This window comes from Mastigoproctus giganteus, chromosome 4 (assembly GCF_048544385.1).
Source record: "Mastigoproctus giganteus isolate SK-2022 chromosome 4, ASM4854438v1, whole genome shotgun sequence".
Classification (NCBI taxonomy): domain Eukaryota; kingdom Metazoa; phylum Arthropoda; class Arachnida; order Uropygi; family Thelyphonidae; genus Mastigoproctus; species Mastigoproctus giganteus.
Window position 1 is genome coordinate 64,872,048 of NC_143578.1, and position 23,274 is coordinate 64,895,321.

The window sequence follows — 23,274 nt, forward strand, 5'->3', positions numbered from 1 at the left end:
CCATAGTAATAAAGGGGTTCCGTTCCAAAGTATGAAATATATAAGAAAAACTAGTCTAAAATTTTGTCTATGTATGTATTATATGTACCTTCATAATATGACTGTACATGACAGTACATAGTGAAATGCAAGCATATGGTATCGAAATGAAAATAAGAAACAATTTAATATTAAATGTAATATTTATTAGAAATTTCAAACAAATCTTTCAAATCAGTGCCTTAGCTAGCAAAAAAAAAAACATCCCGCCAGTGCTATCACCAGTTTCGCTAAAGTGTTGATAAAGAAGTTTTGCCTTTTCACGAATGATGAGTGAACTTAACGGAATTTTATTTTGAATTCGGTCTTCTATCCACAGATTTAAAGGTTTTCCATTTTTTTTTATTTAACATCACGAGTACAGAGCAAATTTTTGAAGCAATTAGCGCGGTTTCACGGACACTACGGCAGATTTTTTCTTCCGATTTCTTGTTTGATCGTACCGTTGACTCATTGATTTTATGTTTTGCCACTGAGGAGACACTTTCACCTTTAGAAATTTCGTCTAATAACTCAATTTTATTCGCTAGTGTCATCACCTTCTTTGATATTTTCACATTTCTCTTTTTATTCTTAGCCATATTTTTGTAGGGGGTTAGAAAGAACTTGACCACAATAAAGTCACTTTCTTCCGTTAACGCACTCGAAAAAGTCTGTTTTACACTGCAAAACGGTAGAGTTATCATTTTTGTAAGCATATCAATTTATAAATTGATAAATTTATTCAATTTATAAACATATAAATTAAAATCAAACGACGAAACCTTCCATGACTAACACATACTGAACAAGGATTAGCGAGAAACATCCACGCTCGCGATTTTTTCACCCCTCTCCCCCCCCACCCACAGAGCGCTGTTTTGACCGGGAAAGATAATTTTAGCCACGCCCATGTTTTTTATGGTGGAAAATATTCACGGCATTTTAAAATTCACATTTTTTTAGGTTTCATTTTATATTAAATCGGCGATCGCGAATACGCGAAACTGCGAATACAGATACCGCGAATAGCGGGGGTTTACTGTATTGGGATTTCAGAAAAGCTTTTGACACTGTTGCATATGGAAGACTATTGTACAAATTGGAGCAGAATAGTATTAAGGGTAAATTGCTACAATGGATAAAAGGATGGTTAAGTGGGAGAAGACAGAGGGTGGTAATCAATGGGTGCTGCTCTTCGTGGACTAATGTTATTAGTGGAGTCCCACAGGGTTCAGTGTTGGGTCCACTGTTGTTTTGTATATTTATCAATGATACTGATGAAAGTATATCAGGCTTAATGTCAAAGTTTGCAGATGATACAAAGGTTGGCAGGGTTGTTAATGACAGCAATGGCAGTGTGCTACTGCAACAGGATCTAGATAATTTGGGCAGATGGGCTAAGAAGTGGCAACTGAAGTTTAACCTTGACAAATGCAAAATACTGCATATGGGTAGAAGTAACCCCAGAGAAACGTACCAACTGTGTGATACTACACTTAAGGTGGTAGAAAATGAAAAAGACCTGGGAGTAATTGTGCAGTCAGATATGAAGTTTTCTGAGCAATGCAGACAGGCTGCCAGGGCAGGTCATGAGGTTTTGTCAATGATTTATAGGAATTTTGCTAGCAGGGAAAAGGAGGTGATTGTCCCTCTGTATAAGGCAATGGTCAGACCACGCCTTGAGTACTGCATACAAGTCTGGAAGCCTCATTTTATGAAGGATATAGATTTGCTTGAGCGCATACAGAGAAGGGCAACAAGATTGGTGAGGGGAATGAAGGGATCCTCTTACCAAGAGAGGCTTAAGTTCTGCAAATTGCAGTGGCTCGAGACTAGGCACCTGCGCGGTGATCTGATTGAGGTGTATAAGGCCTTGAATGGGTTGAGCACACTGAATTCTGATGGGATCCTTCCACTTGTTCAGATTACGAACCTAAGGGGGCATAAATTCAAATTAAGAAAAGACAGATGTAGAATAGATGTGCGGAAATTTGCCTTTAGCCAGCGGGTGGTTAATTGCTGGAACAAACTTCCATCTGTCGTTGTGGAAGTTGATAGGTTGAATCAATTTAAGGAGGAACTGGACAGGCATTTGGAGGGAATGGTGTGATTTTTTTTTTTTTTTTCTTTTGGCTGATGCTGCATAAGCTCATACACTTGCTTTCTTGCATCATATGCCACTACTACTACTATTTCCTCAGTGGATGGGATCTATCCAATTATATTAAAGGCGGCAGCAAAAGAGGTAAGCAAAGCTTTAGCCATGATGATGATGTCTGCATCCCTAGATTCAGGGGAGATTCCCATGGACAAGTAATTACAGAGACATGTTAGCTTGATTTGTTTTCCATGGAAAATAATGGAGTCAATGGTTAAAGCAGTAATGAAGAACCACCTAGACAGGAATGCAGTATAACTACATTCCTGTCTAGATGGTTCTGCAGTCAGCATGGATTTTTTAAGGGGGGAATTTTGTCTGACCAATATGTCTGTATACTATGACATTTGGATACTAATTTATGTACTTCAGGCAAGTCTGTACCAACTGTTCGAAGATATTTTGACAAAGGTGTAGTTAATTTTCAAATTCTTAAATAAATAAATGCTGTTATAATTGTCTTGTATTTCAAAAGTGCATTTTTGAATGATCTAGCTTTTGCTCACAAATCAGGTGTACTATTTTCTAATTTTTCAATGTTGTTTAAAGAAAGAATCACCTCAACACATAAAGAGATGTTTGGATTGTCAAATGAACCAAATATTTTAGTTAAGTACTGCATCTTTCACCCACTAGCAAGTTTCACCAGTGATTCTTTTTTTCACAAGTTTGACTACACACACACTCATTCTTTTATGGAATCCTCTAAAAAATGCCCCAATTCCATTTATTAAACAGAAGAGTGATGATGCAGCAACAAGAGATTTAATTGCATCACTAAGCAACAGATTTAACAGATGGCTGTAACACCGGACATGAACATTTCCAGGTGATTTTTTTTTTTTTTTTTTGGTAGTTGTTGGCACATCAGCATCTGTGGCCATAATGCACCTCCCAAGGTTTTTGCAGTACTTTGATCCAAGCCTGAGGTGGGATTCGAACCCGCGACCTTTGGGTTGCTAGGCAGGTACTTTACCCACCCGGCTCCAGGTGATACAAAAGATAACCAAGTTGAAAAACCATAATATATGTCTCTCATATTTGCAGCCCCATTTGTCACATTGGCAATTCATTTTATAATATCCAAGTTATTTTCTATCAGTAAATTTTTTAAAAGTTCTAAAAATACCTTTCCAGAAGTATCTACACAATTTATTATAGCTATAATTTTCTCTTGTATATTTTTCTGTTTATTCAGATAGTGAATTATAATTGAACACTGGTCCTTCACTGAAATATTTCGAGCTATGTCCAACTGTACAGATAGCATGCTTGCTTCACGTACTTCATATGCAATAGTTTTTTAATCATGGATCCATTTGCTACAATAATGTGATTTACCATTGTTTTCAATATAAAAGTTAATAAATTATTACATACTTTGCTGCCTGATTTTTGTGCATCTTCACTTCTTTTTATTACTTTATCTAAATGTATTTTTAATAGCATGTCATATTTGGATAGAAGAGCAATTCTAAAAATTTCAGAAGAATGTACATTTTAATTAAGTTTAAAAGCAGTTTTGCTTCATAATGGCAACAGCTGTACTTTCTCTATAGCTTAAGCCATTCTTTCCAATTAGTTTAATAACATCAAAAACCCCTTCCATTACTTTTCTATTATTTTTAATTTCATTCTGTCTTGTCTGGGAATGTTCTGACAATAGCAAGTCTTCAATCCTTTTGTCCCTAGAATTTAGAATGTGAGCTTCTATATAGACATTGTGTTACTTGCTATTTTCACGTTAACTGATTCTTTGATGGACATGTTTCCAGTATTTCATGCCATTTATCAATACATTTCTTTCAGATTACTTGCGTAAGTCAAACATATTGTATAGTACAGTGCATTTTTTTAATTATTATATGATAACCAATAATGTTGAGAATATTTTTAATTCTAAATATCTTTTTTTGATGAAAATGGTAGAGAATTATCTTCAGGGGGATGAACTGGATGAAACTGAAATGAGAAAGATTTTTAGTTTTCTTTCGGTCATACAAAATAATTATTAAGTTCTTCTATTTGCTGTATGAGATGTCTCAGTTCTTTCTTGATAACTTACAGGTTTAGTGTTGATTTCCATATTTTTGATTATTTTGTTTGAATCTTCAGTTTCTGTTAATTTATATCTAATTTTTTTTTGTTGTTGTTGAGGTGATTCTTATATTATAGAAGAAGGCTTTTATAAATCGGCTTTTTCAGTTAATACAGTTACTTCTACTTCATTAATAATTCTGTTTTCTGATTCTTGCTCATCCTCTGAAGAAACTGTTGTAACTAAAGGCAAATTTACATTTTGCACTTTGGATGTACATCCCGAATGATTCACCCACAGTAAAACAGAGAGTTGAAAGCTGACACAACTTACATGGTTCAATATTTTTAACATTGCAGTTTCATTTCATCAGTTTCCAAAATGTCAGCGGCTGAAATAGTTAGTGTTGGAATCAATTAGTGTAGCCCTTGCAGAAGAATGTACATTTTAATTAAGTTTAAAAGCAGTTTTGCTTCATAATGGCAACAAATTTCCATCAGTTCCTATGTTTCATTCAGTTGGACTTAAAGAAAGTCATGAAAGCATGTCTAAGGTTCTAAATGCTGTAAAATGCCAGGATTATGGTTGGAACATATGCAGTGATCTTAAGGTTACTGGTTTGCTTGTTGATTTGCGAGGGGGGGGGGTCAAAAAATGTTGTTTTTTGTGTTTGTGGGACAGCCGTGCAACAGAACATTATGTTGTGCAACATTGGGACAAGCGGGATGAGTTTATACCACATCAATGTAATGTAAAATATATTCCTTTAGCACAATCAAACAAGGTTCTTCTTCCACCCCTGCACATAAAATTTGGATTGATGAAAAATTTTGTGAAGAGATTACATAAAGAAGGTAACGGATTTGCATACTTGAGAAGTGTGTTTCTTAATTTAACATATGCCAAACTTAGGGAAGGAATTTTCATAGGACCCCAAATTAGGAAACTCCTGAAAGACGATGTGTTTGAAATCCAGTTAAAGGAGGTTGAATTGGCAGCTTTACGATCATTTAAAGCAGTAGTACATTGTTTTTTGGGTAATAGGAAAGAAGAAAACTATGAAATGTTAGTGTCTAATTTATTCGAGTGCTACAAAAACATGGGCTGTCGATTGTCGTTGAAAATTCATTTTCTCCATTCCCATCTCGAATTTTTCCCCAAAAATCTGGGTGAGTGATCTGGGGGAATGGTTTCATCAAGGTATTTTCAGGATGGACAAGTGGTACCAAGATCACTGGAATCCTGCATTGATGGGAGATTACTGTTGGTTCCTCGTGAGTTTGTTTATGAGATTTATGGTGCAAGGGTAGCAAATCCATAACACAAAAAACAATATTTTCACAAAATGTTGTTGTTTTTTGTGTTTGTGGGACAGCCGTGCAACAGAAGAACATTATGTTGTGCAACATTGGGACACGTGGGATGAGTTCATACCACATCAATGTAATGTAAAATATATTCCTTTAGCACAATCAAACGAGGTTCTTCTTCCACCTCTGCATATAAAATTTGGATTGATGAAAAATTTTGTGAAGATGTTGTTGTTGTTATTTGGATTTTAGGAGCATTAGCAACTAAGGCCATATTGCTCCGGAGATATGCGGTGGTCATTCCCTGACCTTTCTGCATCCTCCGTATTTGGTGGATCATGGGCTCGAACCCTGGTCTAATCAAGAAGCGTGTGCTACGCACTGCTGCTCCTGCCCACCTGGCTATGGAAGCACCATTTCGTGAAGAGACTACATAAAGAAGGTAACAGATTTGCATACTTGAGAAGTGTGCTTCTTAATTTAACATATGCCAAACTTATATGCAATGATGGGGGGGGGATTACTATTGGTTCCTTGTGAGTTTGTTTGTTTATGAGCTTTACTGTGCAAGGATAGCAAGTTCATAATGCACCTGTTCCTTGTGAGGGAGAGTAAGCAGGAATACAAGAGAAAATCCCTTAGTAGCAAACATTTTTAAGGACAATTACAGGTATACTGATATATTATTGAAATATAACATTTTTTAACACTATTAAAAACTTGAATTATACATATATATCCCTTTTTTTTAACATTAAAAGTTGATACATCATTTGAAGTAGATGTGATAGACTTTTTATAGTGATTTTTGGAATCAGCATGTTTATTTCCTCCAGAATGACAATTTTTGGAATCAGCATGTTTATTTCCTCCGGAATGACATATTTTCATTGCGTTTTTGTCATAACGAAAATCACATATTTCGTTGTGACAAAAAATATTTTTTATTGGCTAGTGTTATTATACAGATATTTGACAGCTGCAACAACAGTTTGTAAACAATAGAACAGAAAGTAATTGGAGAATTTTTCTTCAAATAGTTTAAAAACATACTTCACAACTGTTCACTAAATGCCCAGAATCCAACATGTATGTTTACACTTATCACTCTCTTTTCGCTGCGGGTAAATCATCCACTCAATTCATCAAAAAAAGGAATCCGTTCTACTTCGTTTGCTATTCACTTTGGATGAAATTCAGATGAAATGCAATTTATACTTTTTAACTTTAAATGAATTGTCCGGGATGTAAATTCGTCTTAAGTCATAGATTGAACTTTAAAGATATTTGGGCTAAGGTAAAGAAAGCCAACACGAGAACCATTGGAAACGTCGGCTAACTTACCCGGAAAATTTGTTTCCCAATACAGTACTCTAGCGCTATTCATTCAGTTAACAGACAGTAGGTGTTGTCGGTCTGGAGCAGAAGTCAAGAACGATATATTGATTGACAGGTAGGCATGGCAAATGATGAAATGATTGGTGGTGGGTATGACAGACGACAAGCTACTGTGTAGTCATTGGTTGGCATTATGATGTGTATTTATGAGTAAAGAATGGTGCTTAATTAGTTTTGTAATGAATGGTAAACAGGTAATAGTAGCTGATTTTGATTTTGATTTGGTAGTTGTTGGCGCATCGGCTTCTGTGGCCATATTGCACCTCCCAAGGTTTTTGCAGTACTTTGATCCAAGCCCGAGGCGGGAATCGAACCCGCGACCTTTGGGTTGCCGGGCAGGTACTTTACCCACTCGGCTAGCCCGGTCGGCGGTAATAGTAGCAATAAATCTTTTAAAGATTGAAGAAATTTTTAAGGAAAATAAAACAATGCTTGATTTTTTGATGAAAACTAAATTAATAAGACAGAAAATTGTACTGTTTTAAGTGCAATGATTATTTTAAATTAACTGAATCACAAACAGTCATGTGGAAAGTTCTGGTATTGTAAAAAATGTTCTGCGCGAGTTTCTTTATTAAAACATAGTTTTATGGAAAACACAAAACTTCCATTAAAAAAGATAATGTATATTATATACTTTTGGTCAACGTGCACGCCAGTAACTACTACAGCATTCCATCTGGAGATTTCGAAAGTAACAACAATTTAGTTTTATAAGAAACAAAGAGATATTTGCGAATTGCAGTTGTTAAAAAAACTCATTAATTTGGGTAGATCGGGGAAAAACTGTAGAAGCAGACAAAACTGTATTGGTAAAACCAAAACATCACAGAGGACGAAATTTAACTGTTAAGAAGAAATGGGTGTTTAGAGTATTTGAAAGAGAATCAAAATTCGTTTTCATGAAATTCATAAAAAAATCAGGAAAAAAAAAAAACTCTTTTACGCATTATTAGAAAGGTAGTGAAAAAAAATACTACCACCATAACAGATGAATGACATATTAAGACCTTAGGAAAAAAAGAATTACAAACATTTAACGGTGAAACAGGAGGAACATTTTGTAGATCCACATACAAGAACACATATGAATAACATCGAAGCCTAGTGGAAGAGACTAAAAAGTGTGACTAAAAGACTAAATAAATAAAATAAATAAATAAAGACTAAATGGCAGCTGTAAAGTTATGTTGGTGGGTCACATGAATGAATATATGTGGCATCCAATTTATGGGAAAAATCATGAAAATACTTTTCAGAATATTATTACTCAAGTTGCAAATAGCTATTGAGGTCCAACTATATGATTTGTATTCATTAAATTTTTTTTTTTCTGAAAAAGTTCTGTTCTGTTCCTTTTTATGTTCTTCATGAATTTTTCTCATTATTAAAAGCAGATTTTTGGAGTTCATGAGTGTTATTATTATATTATTGATTTAGGTTTGGTTACGAAAAAAGGAAAAGGTTTCTTTATTTTTCGTTTAATTTCATAGACCTTAAATGGTAGGTTAGGAAATAATAGAAAAGGTTTCCTTATATTTCATGACCTAACCTTAAAGGTTAGGTTAGGAATAATAGGTAAAGAAGGTTCTTTATATATATGTATATATATATATATATATATATATATATATATATATATATTGTGAATAGCTATTGAGGTGTTGATTGACATTAGGATACGTATGTATCCACGCGAGTGTCATTAAAAATTAAAATACAGTAATAAAAAATTAATATTTTGTTAATAAACAATTTATGCGCTAGTCTACCCATGATTCTGAAGAAAAAAGGTCAAGTTATCCCCTCCACTTCGGGAGGGGTTCAAGATCCCATGGGATTCAAGTGGAGGTAACCTGACCTTTTTTTCGCCATTATGGAAAGAATTCATTAGGGCATGTGCAATTAGGGCAAGTGATACTAAACCAGTGTTATCATCTGTTGTGTTTACGCACCAATCAGCACATTGTTTACCACACCTACCTGTCAATCAATATACTGTTCTCAACTTCTGCTCCACACCGATAACACCTACTATTTATTTACCGAGTGAGCAGCGCTATAATGCGTATCGGGAAACTAATTTTCCGTAAGTTGGCTGACATTTCCTGTGGTTCTTGTGTTGGCTTTCTTTACCTTCACCGATATTTGTTATCTTTGAACACTTTTCTGCATATAACAATAACATTTTCTTTTTCTTTTCACATAGTTTTTCCATGTCCCTTTTATGCTTTTTCTCCGTGTGAAAGGGTTGATTGCAATATATTTATAATGTAATTTTTAATTAGAAAAAAAATTTTAACTTGATTTAATTGCTATATAAAGAAACAAAAAAATTATAAAAATTATTAAACCAGAAAATGGTTTAATAATTTTTATAATTATAAATTAATATAATATTGCAATTGTAATACATAACAATAGTTTCTTTACTATTTTCTCAAATATAAATCCATATGCTAAGTTAAGAACAGCATTCTTCTTTTTCCAGTCGCATAGTTCCCTGAAGAGCTGTTGTGGCCATCAACAAAATCCTCCAACTGCATCAATCATATGCTACAGGAGCAGCATCGCAAAATGTCACACCCAAAAGTTCGCTGATCCTATCCTTCCACCTAGTTGCAGGTCTTCCTTTAACAGCAGTTTTTGGAGTTGGTTTTGTTATGGTCTCTGTGGCATCAGATAATGTGGTGGTATGCCACTGCCTACCACATGGCTGATTTTGAAAGGGGCCAGCTTTAATCATAGGAAGAGTCATCATGCATCCCATGAGATGCTCTTGAAGAGGAAAGGTGACTACAGCAAAGCCCCACTTAGTGCCCCCCATTATTATTTTTTTAATCTTCAGTGAGGTGGCGCATTATCACTCTTCCTCTCTCAATCTCCAGCTAATAATGTCCAATATATTAATGATTTTTGAATTTTCTTAAACACATTTTCATGATGGTTTGTACAGGCTTAGTCCCAATGAATAAATTTTAAATTATATCCAGATAAAATGTTAAGTATTTACGCTATGCTGTAACATAGGCAAACAATCAGCTGACCATTAGAACTAAGAATGGTCCAACTGTCAAATAAACGCATGTCTATAAGTAGTTGAATACTACCTGATATGGTGCAAAAACGCTCAACCCTAACTACAATGCAACTCGTTAACAAGGTGATCACTAAGAAAAATCAAATAACTCTTCTTAAAATCACATTTTAACATAAAATCCAGGAACCCACAGTAACCACGTTAAGCATAGACAGTGACCATTAGTGCCACAACATAACAATTAAGAACAACATAACAAATTGAAAATAGACATGTTATTGTGTTATTCAGCTTTATTTATGATGAATGTAATATTAATTGCGACAAATAGACACAATAACACTTTATTTTTAATTTTTACAGTATTACTATTTCTCACCAATTTATACATTATTATTACTAAACACTACAATGATCCTCCAGTTAGTTTCTGTTCTATCGCATACAAATTTAAATTTTTACATTGTACGCACACTGCATCATGATTGTTGTCAAGTGCAAGAGGAGCTGTTTTTGCATAATGTTAGCTGTAAGATTATTTCCTTCACAGTAACTGAAAAGTTGCACAGCACTTGTGCACACTTACAATGTGTTAAAAAATCAAAAACAAACTTAATGAATTGCATTTTGATTATTTAATAAAACAAACATTTAAAATGTCTTTTTTCAAAATTTGAATTATACGCAAGAAAAATATTAATTTTTCAGTGCAATGGAATAACAATTAGTTCTTTCTTTTAAGGTAGGCAATTTCACAAATAAGGAATGTTTATCAGCTGGCACCGGTCCACATAAGCCACTAGCCCACTGGGAAATTTTCCAGCATCCAGATTACCCATGTTGGCCATGTATATCATGTAAACCAACCACAGATACTATTCTAAAGTGAAGAAAGTTTTGTTTCTAGACGATGCAAGACAGTTTTAAAACTATGCACTGAGAGATGAATTCAGATAGACGATGAAGCTGAGTAAATATTTTGTGGTTTTTCTCAAAATAAAAAGGCATCCTTCCTTTATGATATATAAAAACCTTGCCCCATGGTTTTTGTGTATCATCTGTGTTCCATAATGCCATAATCCTCCAATTCACTATTTTTATATAAAATATAACTAACATGCCACTACTACTGCTACAGAGTAGTAGTAGTAGTGGCATGTGATGCAAGAAAGCAAGTGTATGAGTTTATGCAGCATCAGCCAAAAAAAAAAAAAAAAAAAAAAACACACCATTCCCTCCAAATGCCTGTCCAGTTCCTCCTTAAATTTATTCAACCTATCAACTTCCACAACAACAGATGGAAGTTTGTTCCAGCAATTAACCACCCGCTGGCTAAAGGCAAATTTCCGCACATCTGTCTTTTCTTAATTTGAATTTATGCCCCCTTAGGTTCGTAATCTGAACAAGTGGAAGGATCCCATCAGAATTCAGTGTGCTCAACCCATTCAAGGCCTTATACACCTCAATCAGATCACCACGCAGGTGCCTAGTCTCCAGCCACTGCAATTTGCAGAACTTAAGCCTCTCTTGGTAAGAGGATCCCTTCATTCCCCTCACCAATCTTGTTGCCCTTCTCTGTACACGCTCAAGTAAATCTACATCCTTCCTAAAATGAGGCCTCCAGACCTGTACGCAGTACTCAAAGCATGGCCTGACCATTGCCTTATACAGAGGGACAATCACCTCCTTCTCCCTGCTAGCAAAATTCCTATATATCATTGACAAAACCCTATGACCTGCCCTGGCAGCCTGCCTGCATTGCTCAGAAAACTTCATATCTGACTGCACAATTACTCCCAGGTCTTTTTCATTTTCTACCACCTTAAGTGTAGTACCACACAGTTGGTACGTTTCTCTGGGGTTACTTCTACCCATATGCAGTACTTTGCATTTGGCAAGGTTAAACTTCAGTTGCCACTTCTTGGCCCATCTGCCCAAATTATCTAGATCCTGTTGCATTAGCGCACTGCCATTACTGTCATTAAAAACCCTGCCAACCTTTGTATCATCTGCAAACTTCGACATTAAGCCTGATATACCTTCATCAATATCATTGATAAATATACAAAACAACAGTGGACCCAACACTAAACCCTGTGGGACTCCACTAATAACATTAGTCCACGAAGAGCAGCACCCATTCGTACTGGTACAGAGTTTTTTTCTAGCTGTCCTAAAGAAAAGTAGTCCTTGTTTTGTCATTTTTATTGCCTGATATTTTCTGAAAATTCCTGGACAATTCATTGTCATCTCTATAAAATACTACTGAAAAGGGCAGAATATAAAAAAATACACTAAAAACCTAATTCTCTATCAAATAGCAGCATACTAATTGTACTAGTTGCAAAAATTTTGTAACTAGTAGCACAGTTTTAATTGCCTGATATTTTCCCGAAAATTTTTGGACAATTCCTTGTCATCTCTAAAAAATACTACTGAAAAGGGCAAAATATTAAAAAGTACACTAAAAACTCATCTTTCACTTTAAAAACTTACTCAAACTTTCATTATTAGTGTTTTGTTTTCTTGCCGATGCTTCTACTGTACAGTACCTCTTCAGTATCCAGCAAATATCAGCCCTGATATTGACATTTCAACTCCCCTGGTACCTCATCTCCACGTGTTTAATGTCCTCTTTAAACCTCTCACCCTGTTCTTCACTTACACTTCCATTCCAAATGTGGAAGTGTAAAAATGTACCATCACAATCATGTTGCGGCTAAACTTCTTGAAGTTCGTCAACGTATTTTCAACTGTAGTCTGGTAGTCCGAATATTTATTGTTTTCTAAAAAATTCTCAACCACAGACCAGAAACTAACGCATACCTGAATTCTCTTTTAAATTTCGTTCCCTCATTAGTATGCGAATTTAAAGTTTTCTCTAGCTGTTCTAAAGAAATGTAAGTGCGTGTTTTGTCGTAAGCAAGTAAGCCAGTATGCATCAAATCCTTGTCTTAAGGAGGTGAGGAGTATGCATTGAATCCTTTGTCATTTCTTGTATCTGAGGAAACTTATAAATTTTCTTTGTTTTCACCATTTCAGACCGATCCTGAATACATTTGCAGAAACACAAAAAGGCGTGTATCTTCGCCGCAAGGTACGTTCAACACGACAGATCATAGTAGCATTGTGGGGACACGTCTTCTATATCAACGAAAAACAAATCAACTTGAAGTCGATAACGATAAAATGACTTCTGAATGCTTTAAATGTATTAAACATAACAAATGGCAATGAGTGTATGAGCTCGCGTGCAAAATGTGAGGACATATAGTGAGTGAGCAGTGCAATGGAATAACGATTAGTTCTTTCTTTTAAGGTAGGCAATTTTGCAATTGGTAGCAGAGTTTTATTATTATTATTTATTATTTTATTTTTTTCGGAACAAAGGATGCAATTGTGTGAACATGCAAAATTGTTAATCATTTAAATAGTTAAAGTGCAAATTGTTAATCAGAAAAAAATGCCTTATCAAATTAGACAGTAAACATCTTCCTATGGCTCCATCTATGAAGTGAATTTGAACTATTCTCATTTGTAGTACAAAACTGGCCCATTCCATAAAATAAAACTATTTGGAATTTTTAAAATTTAAAAACTTTGTAAACACCAAAAAGAAATAGCTTCAATTTGAGACCACTTCCAGCCTGATCAGTTAAGCCTATCACTCACACTGACTGTCAAAAGAAAATGCCTTCCATATAGATACTCAAATGTAAGCTACACAAATTCAACTTGTAAACTAACTCAGCATGTGGTATTGTAATGAGGCTGCTTATTATTAAAATTATTATTAAATTATCGTTACATAATGAGCAGCCTCATTACAATACCACCACATGCTGAGTTAGTTTAAAAGTTGAATTTGTGTAGCTTACATTTGAGTATCTATATGGAAGGCATTTTTTTTTGACAGTCAGTGTGACCGATAGGCTTAACTGACCAGGTTGGAAGTGGTCTCAAATTCAAATCTCATTTTTTAAACATTTACTTAAAACTTAAATGTTTAAAAAATGTATAACTAGTATGGTATGTATCATATATTCAAAATAAACATAGGAAATTTATGTTTCAAATATTAACACTTCTCTGATTGCAGAATAATTATATTGTGCTGCAGATTACATCCACAGTGCTTGAAAAATTAATGCTTCTCTGCATTTGGAATAATCTGATTGTATTAGTATTACTATTAGCACTGACAAAATAATGCAAGGAAGCAAGCTTATATAGCATCAGGAGAGGGGGACAGAGAGTAATTAATGTTGTCCCCACTTCACTTACTAATGTTGTCCCAACTTCACTTAGCTAACAAACTAAATGAATATTTTGACATTCACACATGAGGAGTTATTCAGCGAGGGGAATGCCATAGGTGTATTCAACTCAGCAGTAAGCTAGATAATCTTGTAATAACTGAGAGTAAAGTGGAGGAGAAATTGTTGAAGATAAACACAAGAAAGGCACCTGGGGTGGATGGGATCTATCCAGTTATATTAAAGGAGGCAGCAAAGGAAGTAAGCAAACCCCTTAGCCATAATTATGAGAGCTTCCTTGGACTCGGGGGAGGTACCCATAGACTGGAGATGTGCAAATGTGACCCCAATTCACAAAGGAAGATCAAAGGCTGACACAAGTAATTATAGACCTGTGAGTTTAACTTTTGTTCGGGGAAAATTAATGGAGGCACTGGTTAAAGAAGCACTGCAGGATCATCTAGACAAGACTTCAGTTATAGCTCGGACACAGCATGGTTTTGTTAAGGGGAAGTCTTGCCTGACCAATTTGATTGGATACTATGATGCAGTCGCAAAAGAACTGGATGCAGGGAATAACTTTGATATTATATACTTGGATCTTAGAAAGGCTTTTGATACTGTTGCACATGGAAGACCGCTACACAAATTGGAGCAGTGTGGCATTGGAGGCAAATTGCTGCTATGGATAAAGGGGTGGTTGAGGGGGAGAAGACAGAGAGTGGTAATCAATGGACACTGCTCATCGTCAACTAATGCTATTAGTGGAGTCCCTCAGGGTTCAGTGTTGGGTCCATTATTGTTTTTTGTATTTATAAATAATATTGATGATGGTATACCAGGTTGAGCAGATGGGCTGAGAGGTGGTAAATGAAGTTTAACATTGACAAATGTAAAGTACTACATATGGGAAACAGCAACCCCAGAGTAATGTATCAACTCTGTGGTACGACACTGACAGTGGTAGAAAATGAAAAGGACCTGGGGGTAATCGTGCAGGCAGATATGAAGTTCTGTGGGCAGTGCAGATGGGCTGCAAGAGTAGCTCATGGTGTCTTATCAATGATATACAGGAATTTTTCTAGCAGGGATAAGGAGGCGATTATTCCTTTGGTCAGGCCACACCTTGAGTACTGTATATAGGTCTGGAGGCCTCATTTCAAGAAGGATGTATAGCTGCTGGAACGAGTACAGAGAAGGGCAACAAGATTAGTGAATGGAACAAAGGGTTGCTCTTACGAAGAAAGGCTTAAGTTTTGCAAATTACAGTGTCTGGAGACTAGGCACCAGCAAGGTGATCTGATTGAGGTGTATAAAGCCTTGAATAGTTTGAGCATGCTCAATGCTGATGGGATTCTGCCTCTTGCTCAGAATAATCACCTGAGAGGGCATAAATTCAAAATAGATGTGCAGAAATTTGCCTTTAGCCAGCGGGTAGTTGGTTGGTTGAACAGACTTCCATCCCTTGTTGTGGAAGTTGATAGCCTAAATAAATTTAAGGCTCAGCTCGACAGGTATTTCGAACGAACGGAGGGGTGAAGTGGAAGTTTTTTTTTTTTTTTGGCTGATGCTGCATAAGCTTGCTTTCTTGCAGCATATGCCTCTACTAATGCTAATGCTAATTCGTAGTGTAAATACGTGTTATATGAGCTCTTTTTTTTTTTTTTTTTTAGTTGAGATGCATCGGCTTCTGTGGCCATAATGTACCTCCCAAGGTTTTTGCACTACTCTGATTCAAGCCCGAGGCAGGATTCAAAACCGCAACCTTTCGATTGCCAGGCTCCCGCTCATGCCCACTTCACCCTTTTAGCCACTGTTGTGAATAGAAGAAATGTTTGCACATCTCCAATCTGTAGGGACTTTGTCTTACTCCAAGGATGCTTTCATTATTATTGCTAAAGGCTTGCTTACCTCGTTCATTTCTTCCTTCAATATACTGGGATAGATTTCATGAGATCCTGATACCGTGTTCACTTTGAATTGTAAACTTTGTTTCAAGTCTGTTTTCAGTTATCATAAAATAAGTAACTCTCAAATATTAGTAAGGCCACTGGTATCCTCAAGTTTAAAAATTTCCTGATATGTGACTGTGGATGAAAAATATTAAATAGTACTGAGATGTGGAATAAATATCCAAAGGATTTATTGTGGGAGTTAAAGTTACCTGATAATTTATTATCATCCCATGCATCTTTCTTCTCTGTGAGAAGAAAGATGCATGGGATTGATGGTAATCAGTTCTGACATCAATTTTGACCATACATCCAAAACATCTAAAATCCTGAGATGTATCTTGACTTCCAGAATAGTAACTGCTTCGATTTGGTTTGGCTTTGGTTTTTATGGCATCAGTTCTGACATCCATTTGGACCATACCTTGAACAATTTCCTCACATGACACTCTATAATAGTAACTTCCTCGAATGTGTTCCATTTCTAGAATAGTAACTTCCTGGGATGTACATCCAAAACATCCAAAATCCTGGAATGTATCCTGGCTTCCAGAATAGTAACTGCTTAGATTTAGTTTGGTTTGGCTTTTATAGTGCATGGGCGACTAATGCCATGATGCAAAAAGTCCAAACTGCTTCGAATACTACATATTGCAGTACATGCCTAACAGTTTATTTCTCTGGATTGTACTAATGCAACAGTGATTTAACATCTAATTTTTTTAACTATATTACATTCCTCATTTCCTGTCTTTCTTTTTTCCTTCTGAACCCTGAGGTTATAGCTTATCTTAGTTTTAGTGTATGAATTCCTGCCATTGGCATAGTATATCCTCACCCTATAGGTCATTAGGTTTAGTGATCTATGGTACAAACCAATTATTTTGCAAGCAGAAAAGTCGTAATTACAACAGCCATAGTACAATAGTCTTATTACAATGGATCATAGGCTCAAAAAGGTTGTACAATTTATCAGGAGAAAAACTAACTTAGAATATAGTTTCTCTGAATACTAAACCACATGCAAAGATATCTATATAATAAAATTTACCTGCATCAGTGTGCCTGGAGTTGTTAACATCCTGTACAGGAAATATGCCGGAATACACAGCATTGAAGAAAGGGCCATGCACCAACCAAGAAAGATTGCCCAGTGTGGATACTCGTATATTACGTTGTATGTTAAGGGCTTGTAAGTGATAAGGCTGAACAAAAAGATTCCCTAAATTCAAACAGATAATTTAAAATGTGCAGGAATATTTCATCTAGACTGATTTTCATAGGTAAGACCTAAGCTGTGCACTTGGTCTTTTTGTTTCAAGAACTACAATATTTTTTAAATAAAAATATTTTTATAATGTTTCAATTTACAGTGGAAAATAATTATCACATACTTTATGTCATTTTACTACGAGAGAGAGAGAGAGAGAGAGAGATTATACACTGCAATTTTAACCCATTAACGTTGACTCTCTCTCTCTTTCTCCCTTAAATACACGATGGGCCAACTGATATATTTTTTATGAAACAACAGCAATTTGTCAACTTTTGTTAGCTGCAGGAAAGTTTACATAGCCAATAAAGCACTAAGATTTCAATGGATTTGGATGCTTCGCTGTCAACTGAACTCTATACTGCTAGAGTTCAATTGAACTCTATGAGTAGACAGTACATTGCAGTATTGTCAATATTAGGAGAAGCCATACATTACATGGTTTCTCCTAATATAGAAAGGCTGTTGTTAATCAAATGGTATGGAATTTTATCTTTTTAGCTAGTTAGTTAGTTATTTGGTTTTTAGGAGCATTAGCAACTAAGGCCATATTGCTCCGGGAATATGCGGTGGTCATTCTCTGACCTTTCTGCATCCTCTGTATTTGGCGGTGATGGGCTCGAACCCCGGTCTAATCAAGAAGCATGTGCTACACACTGCTGCTCCTTCCCACCTGGCTATGGAGGGAAGGAAAATGAAACATTTTTATGTTGGGATGCAAAAGAGTTAATATTATAAACTTTTTTTTTTTTTAAATTAAGAATCACATTTTATTTAAACATCTCATCTACATATGTTGAATTAAATACTCATATTTGACATAGAGGTCAGATTATCTGATTTTTCAGGTAAAAAAAGTTCATATATGAAAAATCTGACCTTTTACAAATATGAACCCAGGTTAGGTTATGTTTCCACACAAGAGTGTATGTAACCTGAAAAGGTCAGGTTATACACACTCAGGTAAAGTTAGGTTTCATTAGGCTTCATTTTATCAATGGATGTATCAATGCTATAAAATAATTTTAAACAAAAAATACAATTTATTCACATTGTCATTTAGAGTAGCAATTTGAGTAACATTATCATTGAAAATATATATTCATTTGATAATAATGTTATTTCTTCCAAATTTTATAACATGTCTTTTTCAAGGTTTCACATAATTTTATATTTCTTGATTAAATCCATATTAAAATGAACAACCTTCAATATTTTAGCCATTAATATTAAAAAAGCAAATTTATATAGTGAACTCTAAAAATGCTGGATTATAAAATTTTCTAGAGTTTAGGTTCATGCCTAATGGTTGAGCAGTTTTAGAGAAGCACACTTCAATGAATATTAAATGAATATTAAAGCAATAAGAATCGAACTTATTTATTGTGAGATAATTAATTAATTGAGATCACTATTATATCATGTGGTAGATTTAAGTAATTGAAATGCTACAATTTGAACAATTGAAACACCAACACTTAAACAATTCTGGCTTCATTTCAGGAACTCACTGTTTCCTGTCTTCAGGCTGTGGGGTTAGAACACTGGGTTGAGATACGATATTCTAAAAAGTTTTGCAAAATTCTATTAATAATCTAATTATGTTAAATAAACATTTATAACGTCTAAAAGGTGGTGCTAGTGGTTAAAATGTGAATAACAGTTCAAAACAAACAAATGACAATAAACATAGTCACAGCAAATGCTGTACTGTAAAACTGACATTACAGTACAGCAAATGCTGTACAGTAACATTAATTTTTAATGTGTGCCTTGTACAGTATTAGACAGAATATCAATGAATATATTTCAGGGAAAAAAAATGTCTCACATTAGAGGATAAGAAAAAAATTAACAGTTCTTTTTAAGGAATAATTATAAAGAGGAATGTGCAGTCTTTATCAATTTACATGACATTTTTAATTAATTAAATGTACTGTAGAGAAATTCAATCAATTCCTCACATGTAATAACAAAAACCAAATTTTGATGGCTCAAGACCATTCCAGAGTGTTAGTATGAATAGAGAGCAAAGTGAGTGACTTTGAGCTGTTTGTTGTTTTTTTACCTACTTTAGTCATGTAGCTAACAAGTTGTACAATTAGTTGTAATGGTGGCAAACCTTGGTTGAGCAGAATTAAATATACTGTTTGTGTGCATCAGTAACTTGCTATTTATATGAAAAGATTAACCTTAAATTCAATGAAGCATACATTTTTTTCAGTTGCACCTGTACTGGGCATTTTCTATTGCCCTCAGCTATTTTAAAAGTGATGTCAAACTGGTCAGACAAGCACTGAATGATCAGTGTTTGTATCTTTATGACCAGCCACATAATTTTAATCTGAAACAGCAATTTAAGCTAAGTTACAATGTTTACTGAATAAAAGATAGCACTAAAAAGCAGAAATTCAAAGTTATAATATAGTCTGAAGTTATGCCTCAAAAATTATAAGATATCTGCAGGATTGTCTTGTCCTCTCATCTGTTTTTGTGGCTATCAAAATTTAAACTGCATAGATAATGCAGTGGTCTTAATTCTTACAGCAGAACATTATCATTATTATCATTAGTCATATGGTGCAAGGAAGCCTGAGTCTTTTGTTGCACCAGCTAAAAAAAAATTTCTAACTTACCCTGAGAGAGAGAGAGAGAGAGAGAGAGAGAGGGGGGGGGGGGGAGGAATCACCAAGGAAGAGAAGAATGATGGTGTCCAGCTCAGGATCCTGGGTGTGCTCAGTCCATACTCACTAGATGTGAGCCCCTGGGACATACTTCCTTTGCAAAAAGTTGCCCTGGTATTGCCCTAATTTTAAACAAATGGCCTCACCAAAAAGTTTATTGGCCATCTGTTTAAAGGATGAGACTACTAACTGATTCCTTAAGACAGCAGGTAGTCTCTAATGACAAAACTTGAACAAAGGGTTAGTTTTATCTATTAAAATTTAAAATATAAATAATTTATTACAACTCTGAAACTCTGATTTCATATACCATGTGCAAACTCACATCAAAAGTGTTACAACTGTTTTGTTTGTTACTAGAGACCACCTGCTATCCAACAAGTGTTCAGTTAGTCCTCAAACAACCTGTCATACAAGTAGCTTATATTTTAAACAAATGGCCAATTAACCTTTTTGTAAGGGCATCCATTTGAAAGTAATGAAATACTTGTTTGAAATGTTTGTCCTGCTGTGAGAATTAAGATCATTGTATTATCTATGCTAAAATCTTGCTATTATCTAAGCTTAAATCTTGCTAGCCAAAAAACAATTAAAAGGATAAGATAGTCCTGGAATCATCTTATAAAGAGAGAAATATCCTTTTTTTTGCATGAGTTCTTGCAGAAACTTTTGATTCTTTTTTTTTTTTTTTTAGGAGCATTAGCAACTAAGGCCATATTGCTCCGGGATATGCGGTGTTCATTCCCTGACCTTTCCGCATCCTCCGTATTTGGTGATCACAGGCTCGAACCCCGGTCAAATCAAGAAGCAGTAGTAGTAGTAGCATTTGATGCAAGAAAGCAAATGTATGAGCTTATGCAGCATCAGCCAAAAAAAAAAAAAAAAAAAAAACACACACCATTCCCTCCAAATGCCTGTCCAGTTCCTCCTTAAATTTATTCAACCTATCAACTACAACGACAGATGGAAGTTTGTTCCAGCAATTAACCACCCGCTGGCTAAAGGCAAATTTCCGCACATCTATTCTACATCTGTCCTTTCGTAATTTGAATTTATGCCCCCTTAGGTTCGTAATCTGAACAAGTGGAAGGATCCCATCAGAATTCAGCGTGCTCAACCCATTCAAGGCCTTATACACCTCAATCAGATCACCGCGCAGGTGCCTAGTCTCCAGCCACTGCAATTTGCAGAACTTAAGCCTCTCTTGATAAGAGGATCCCTTCATTCCCCTCACCAATCTTGTTGCCCTTATCTGTACACGCTCAAGTAAATCTACATCCTTCCTAAAATGAGGCCTCCAGACCTGTACGCAGTACTCAAGGTGTGGGCTGACACCTTATTGCCTTATACAGAGGGATAATCACCTCCTTTTCCCTGCTAGCAAAATTCCTATATATCATCGACAAAACCCCATGACCTGCCCTGGCAGCCTGTCTGCATTGCTCAGAAAACTTCATATCTGACTGCACAATTACTCACAGGTCTTTTTCATTTTCTACCACCTTAAGTGTAGTATCACACGGTTGGTACGTTTCTCTGGGGTTACTTATACCCATATGTAGTACTTTGCATTTGTCAAGGTTAAACTTCAGTTGCCACTTCTTAGCCTATCTGCCCAAATTATCTAGGTCCTGTTGCAGTAGCACACTGCCATTACTGTCATTGACAACCCTGCCAACCTTTGTATCATCTGCAAACTTTGACATTAAGCCTGATATACCTTCATCAATATCATTGATAAATATACAAAACAACAGTGGACCCAACACCGAACCCTGTGGGACTCCACTAATAACATTAGTCCAAGAAGAGCAGCACCCATTGATTACCACCCTCTGTCTTCTCCCACTTAACCATCCTTTTATCCATTGTAGCAACTTACCCTTAATACCATTCTGCTCCAATTTGTACAATAGTCTTCCATACGCAACAGTGTCAAAAGCTTTCCTGAAATCCAAATATATGATATCAAAATTATTTTTTGCATCCAGTTCCTTTGTAACCACATCATAATATCCTATCAAATTTGTCAGACAAGACTTTCCCTTAACAAACCCATGCTGTGTCTGAATTATTGCTGCAGTCTTGTCTAGATGATCCTACAATGCATCTTTAACCAGCACTCCATTATTTTACCCGGAACAGAAGTTAAACTAACTGGTCTGTAATTACTCGTGTCACCCTTCGATCCCCCTTTGTGAATTGGGGATATATTTGCACATCTCCAGTCTGTGGGAACCTCCTCTGAGTCCAAGGATGCTCTCATAATTATGGCTAAGGGTTTACCTTAATAATTCACACATGAGGAGTTATTCAGCGAGGGGAATGCCAGAGGTGTATTCAACTCTAGCAGTAAGCTACAGAATCTTGAAATAACTGGGAGTAAAGTGGAGGAGAAACTGTTGAAGATAAACACAAGAAAGGCACCCGGGGTGGATGGGATCTATCCAGTTATATTAAAGGAGGCAGTAAAGGAAGTAAGCAAACCCTTAGCCATAATTATGAGAGCTTCCTTGGACTCAGGGGAGGTACCCATAGACTGGAAATGTGCAAATGTGACCCCAATTCACAAAGGAGGATCAAAGGCTGAAACAAGTAATTATAGACCTGTGAGCTTAACTTCTGTTCCAGGAAAATTAATGGAGGCACTGGTTAAAGAAGCACTGCAGGATCATTTAGACAAGACTTCAGTTATAGCTCAGACACAGCATGGTTTTGTTAAGGGGAGGTCTTGCCTGACCAACCTGATTGGATACTATGATGCAGTCACAAAAGAACTGGATGCAGGGAATAACTTTGATATTATATACTTGGATCTTAGAAAGGCTTTTGATACTGTTGCACATGGAAGACTGCTACACAAATTGGAGCAGTGTGACATTGGAGGCAAATTGCTGCTATGGATAAAGGGGTGGTTGAGGGGGAGAAGACAGAGAGTGGTAATCAATGGACACTGCTCATCGTGGACTGATGTTATTAGTGGAGTCCCTCAGGGCTCAGTGTTGGGTCCATTATTGTTTTCTGTATTTATAAATGATATTGATGATGGTATATCGGGCTTAATGTCCAAGTTTGCAGACGATACAAAGGTTGGCAGGGTTGTCAAGGACACTACTGACACTATGCTGCTGCAACAGGATCTGG

At 35.7% G+C, this 23,274-nt stretch overlaps 1 protein-coding gene across 1 annotated transcript in view; it reads right to left on the reverse strand.

Annotated features, from left to right (window-relative positions):
• Positions 1 to 23,274, reverse strand: part of LOC150086801 (sodium- and chloride-dependent taurine transporter-like) — a 299,102-nt gene that overhangs the window by 12,337 nt on the left and 263,491 nt on the right. Inside the window, exon 12 of the mRNA XM_090372759.1 lies at positions 17,225 to 17,395. Within this exon, the coding sequence (XP_090228885.1) occupies positions 17,225 to 17,395 (171 nt within the window). The remainder of the gene's footprint in view (positions 1 to 17,224; positions 17,396 to 23,274) is intronic.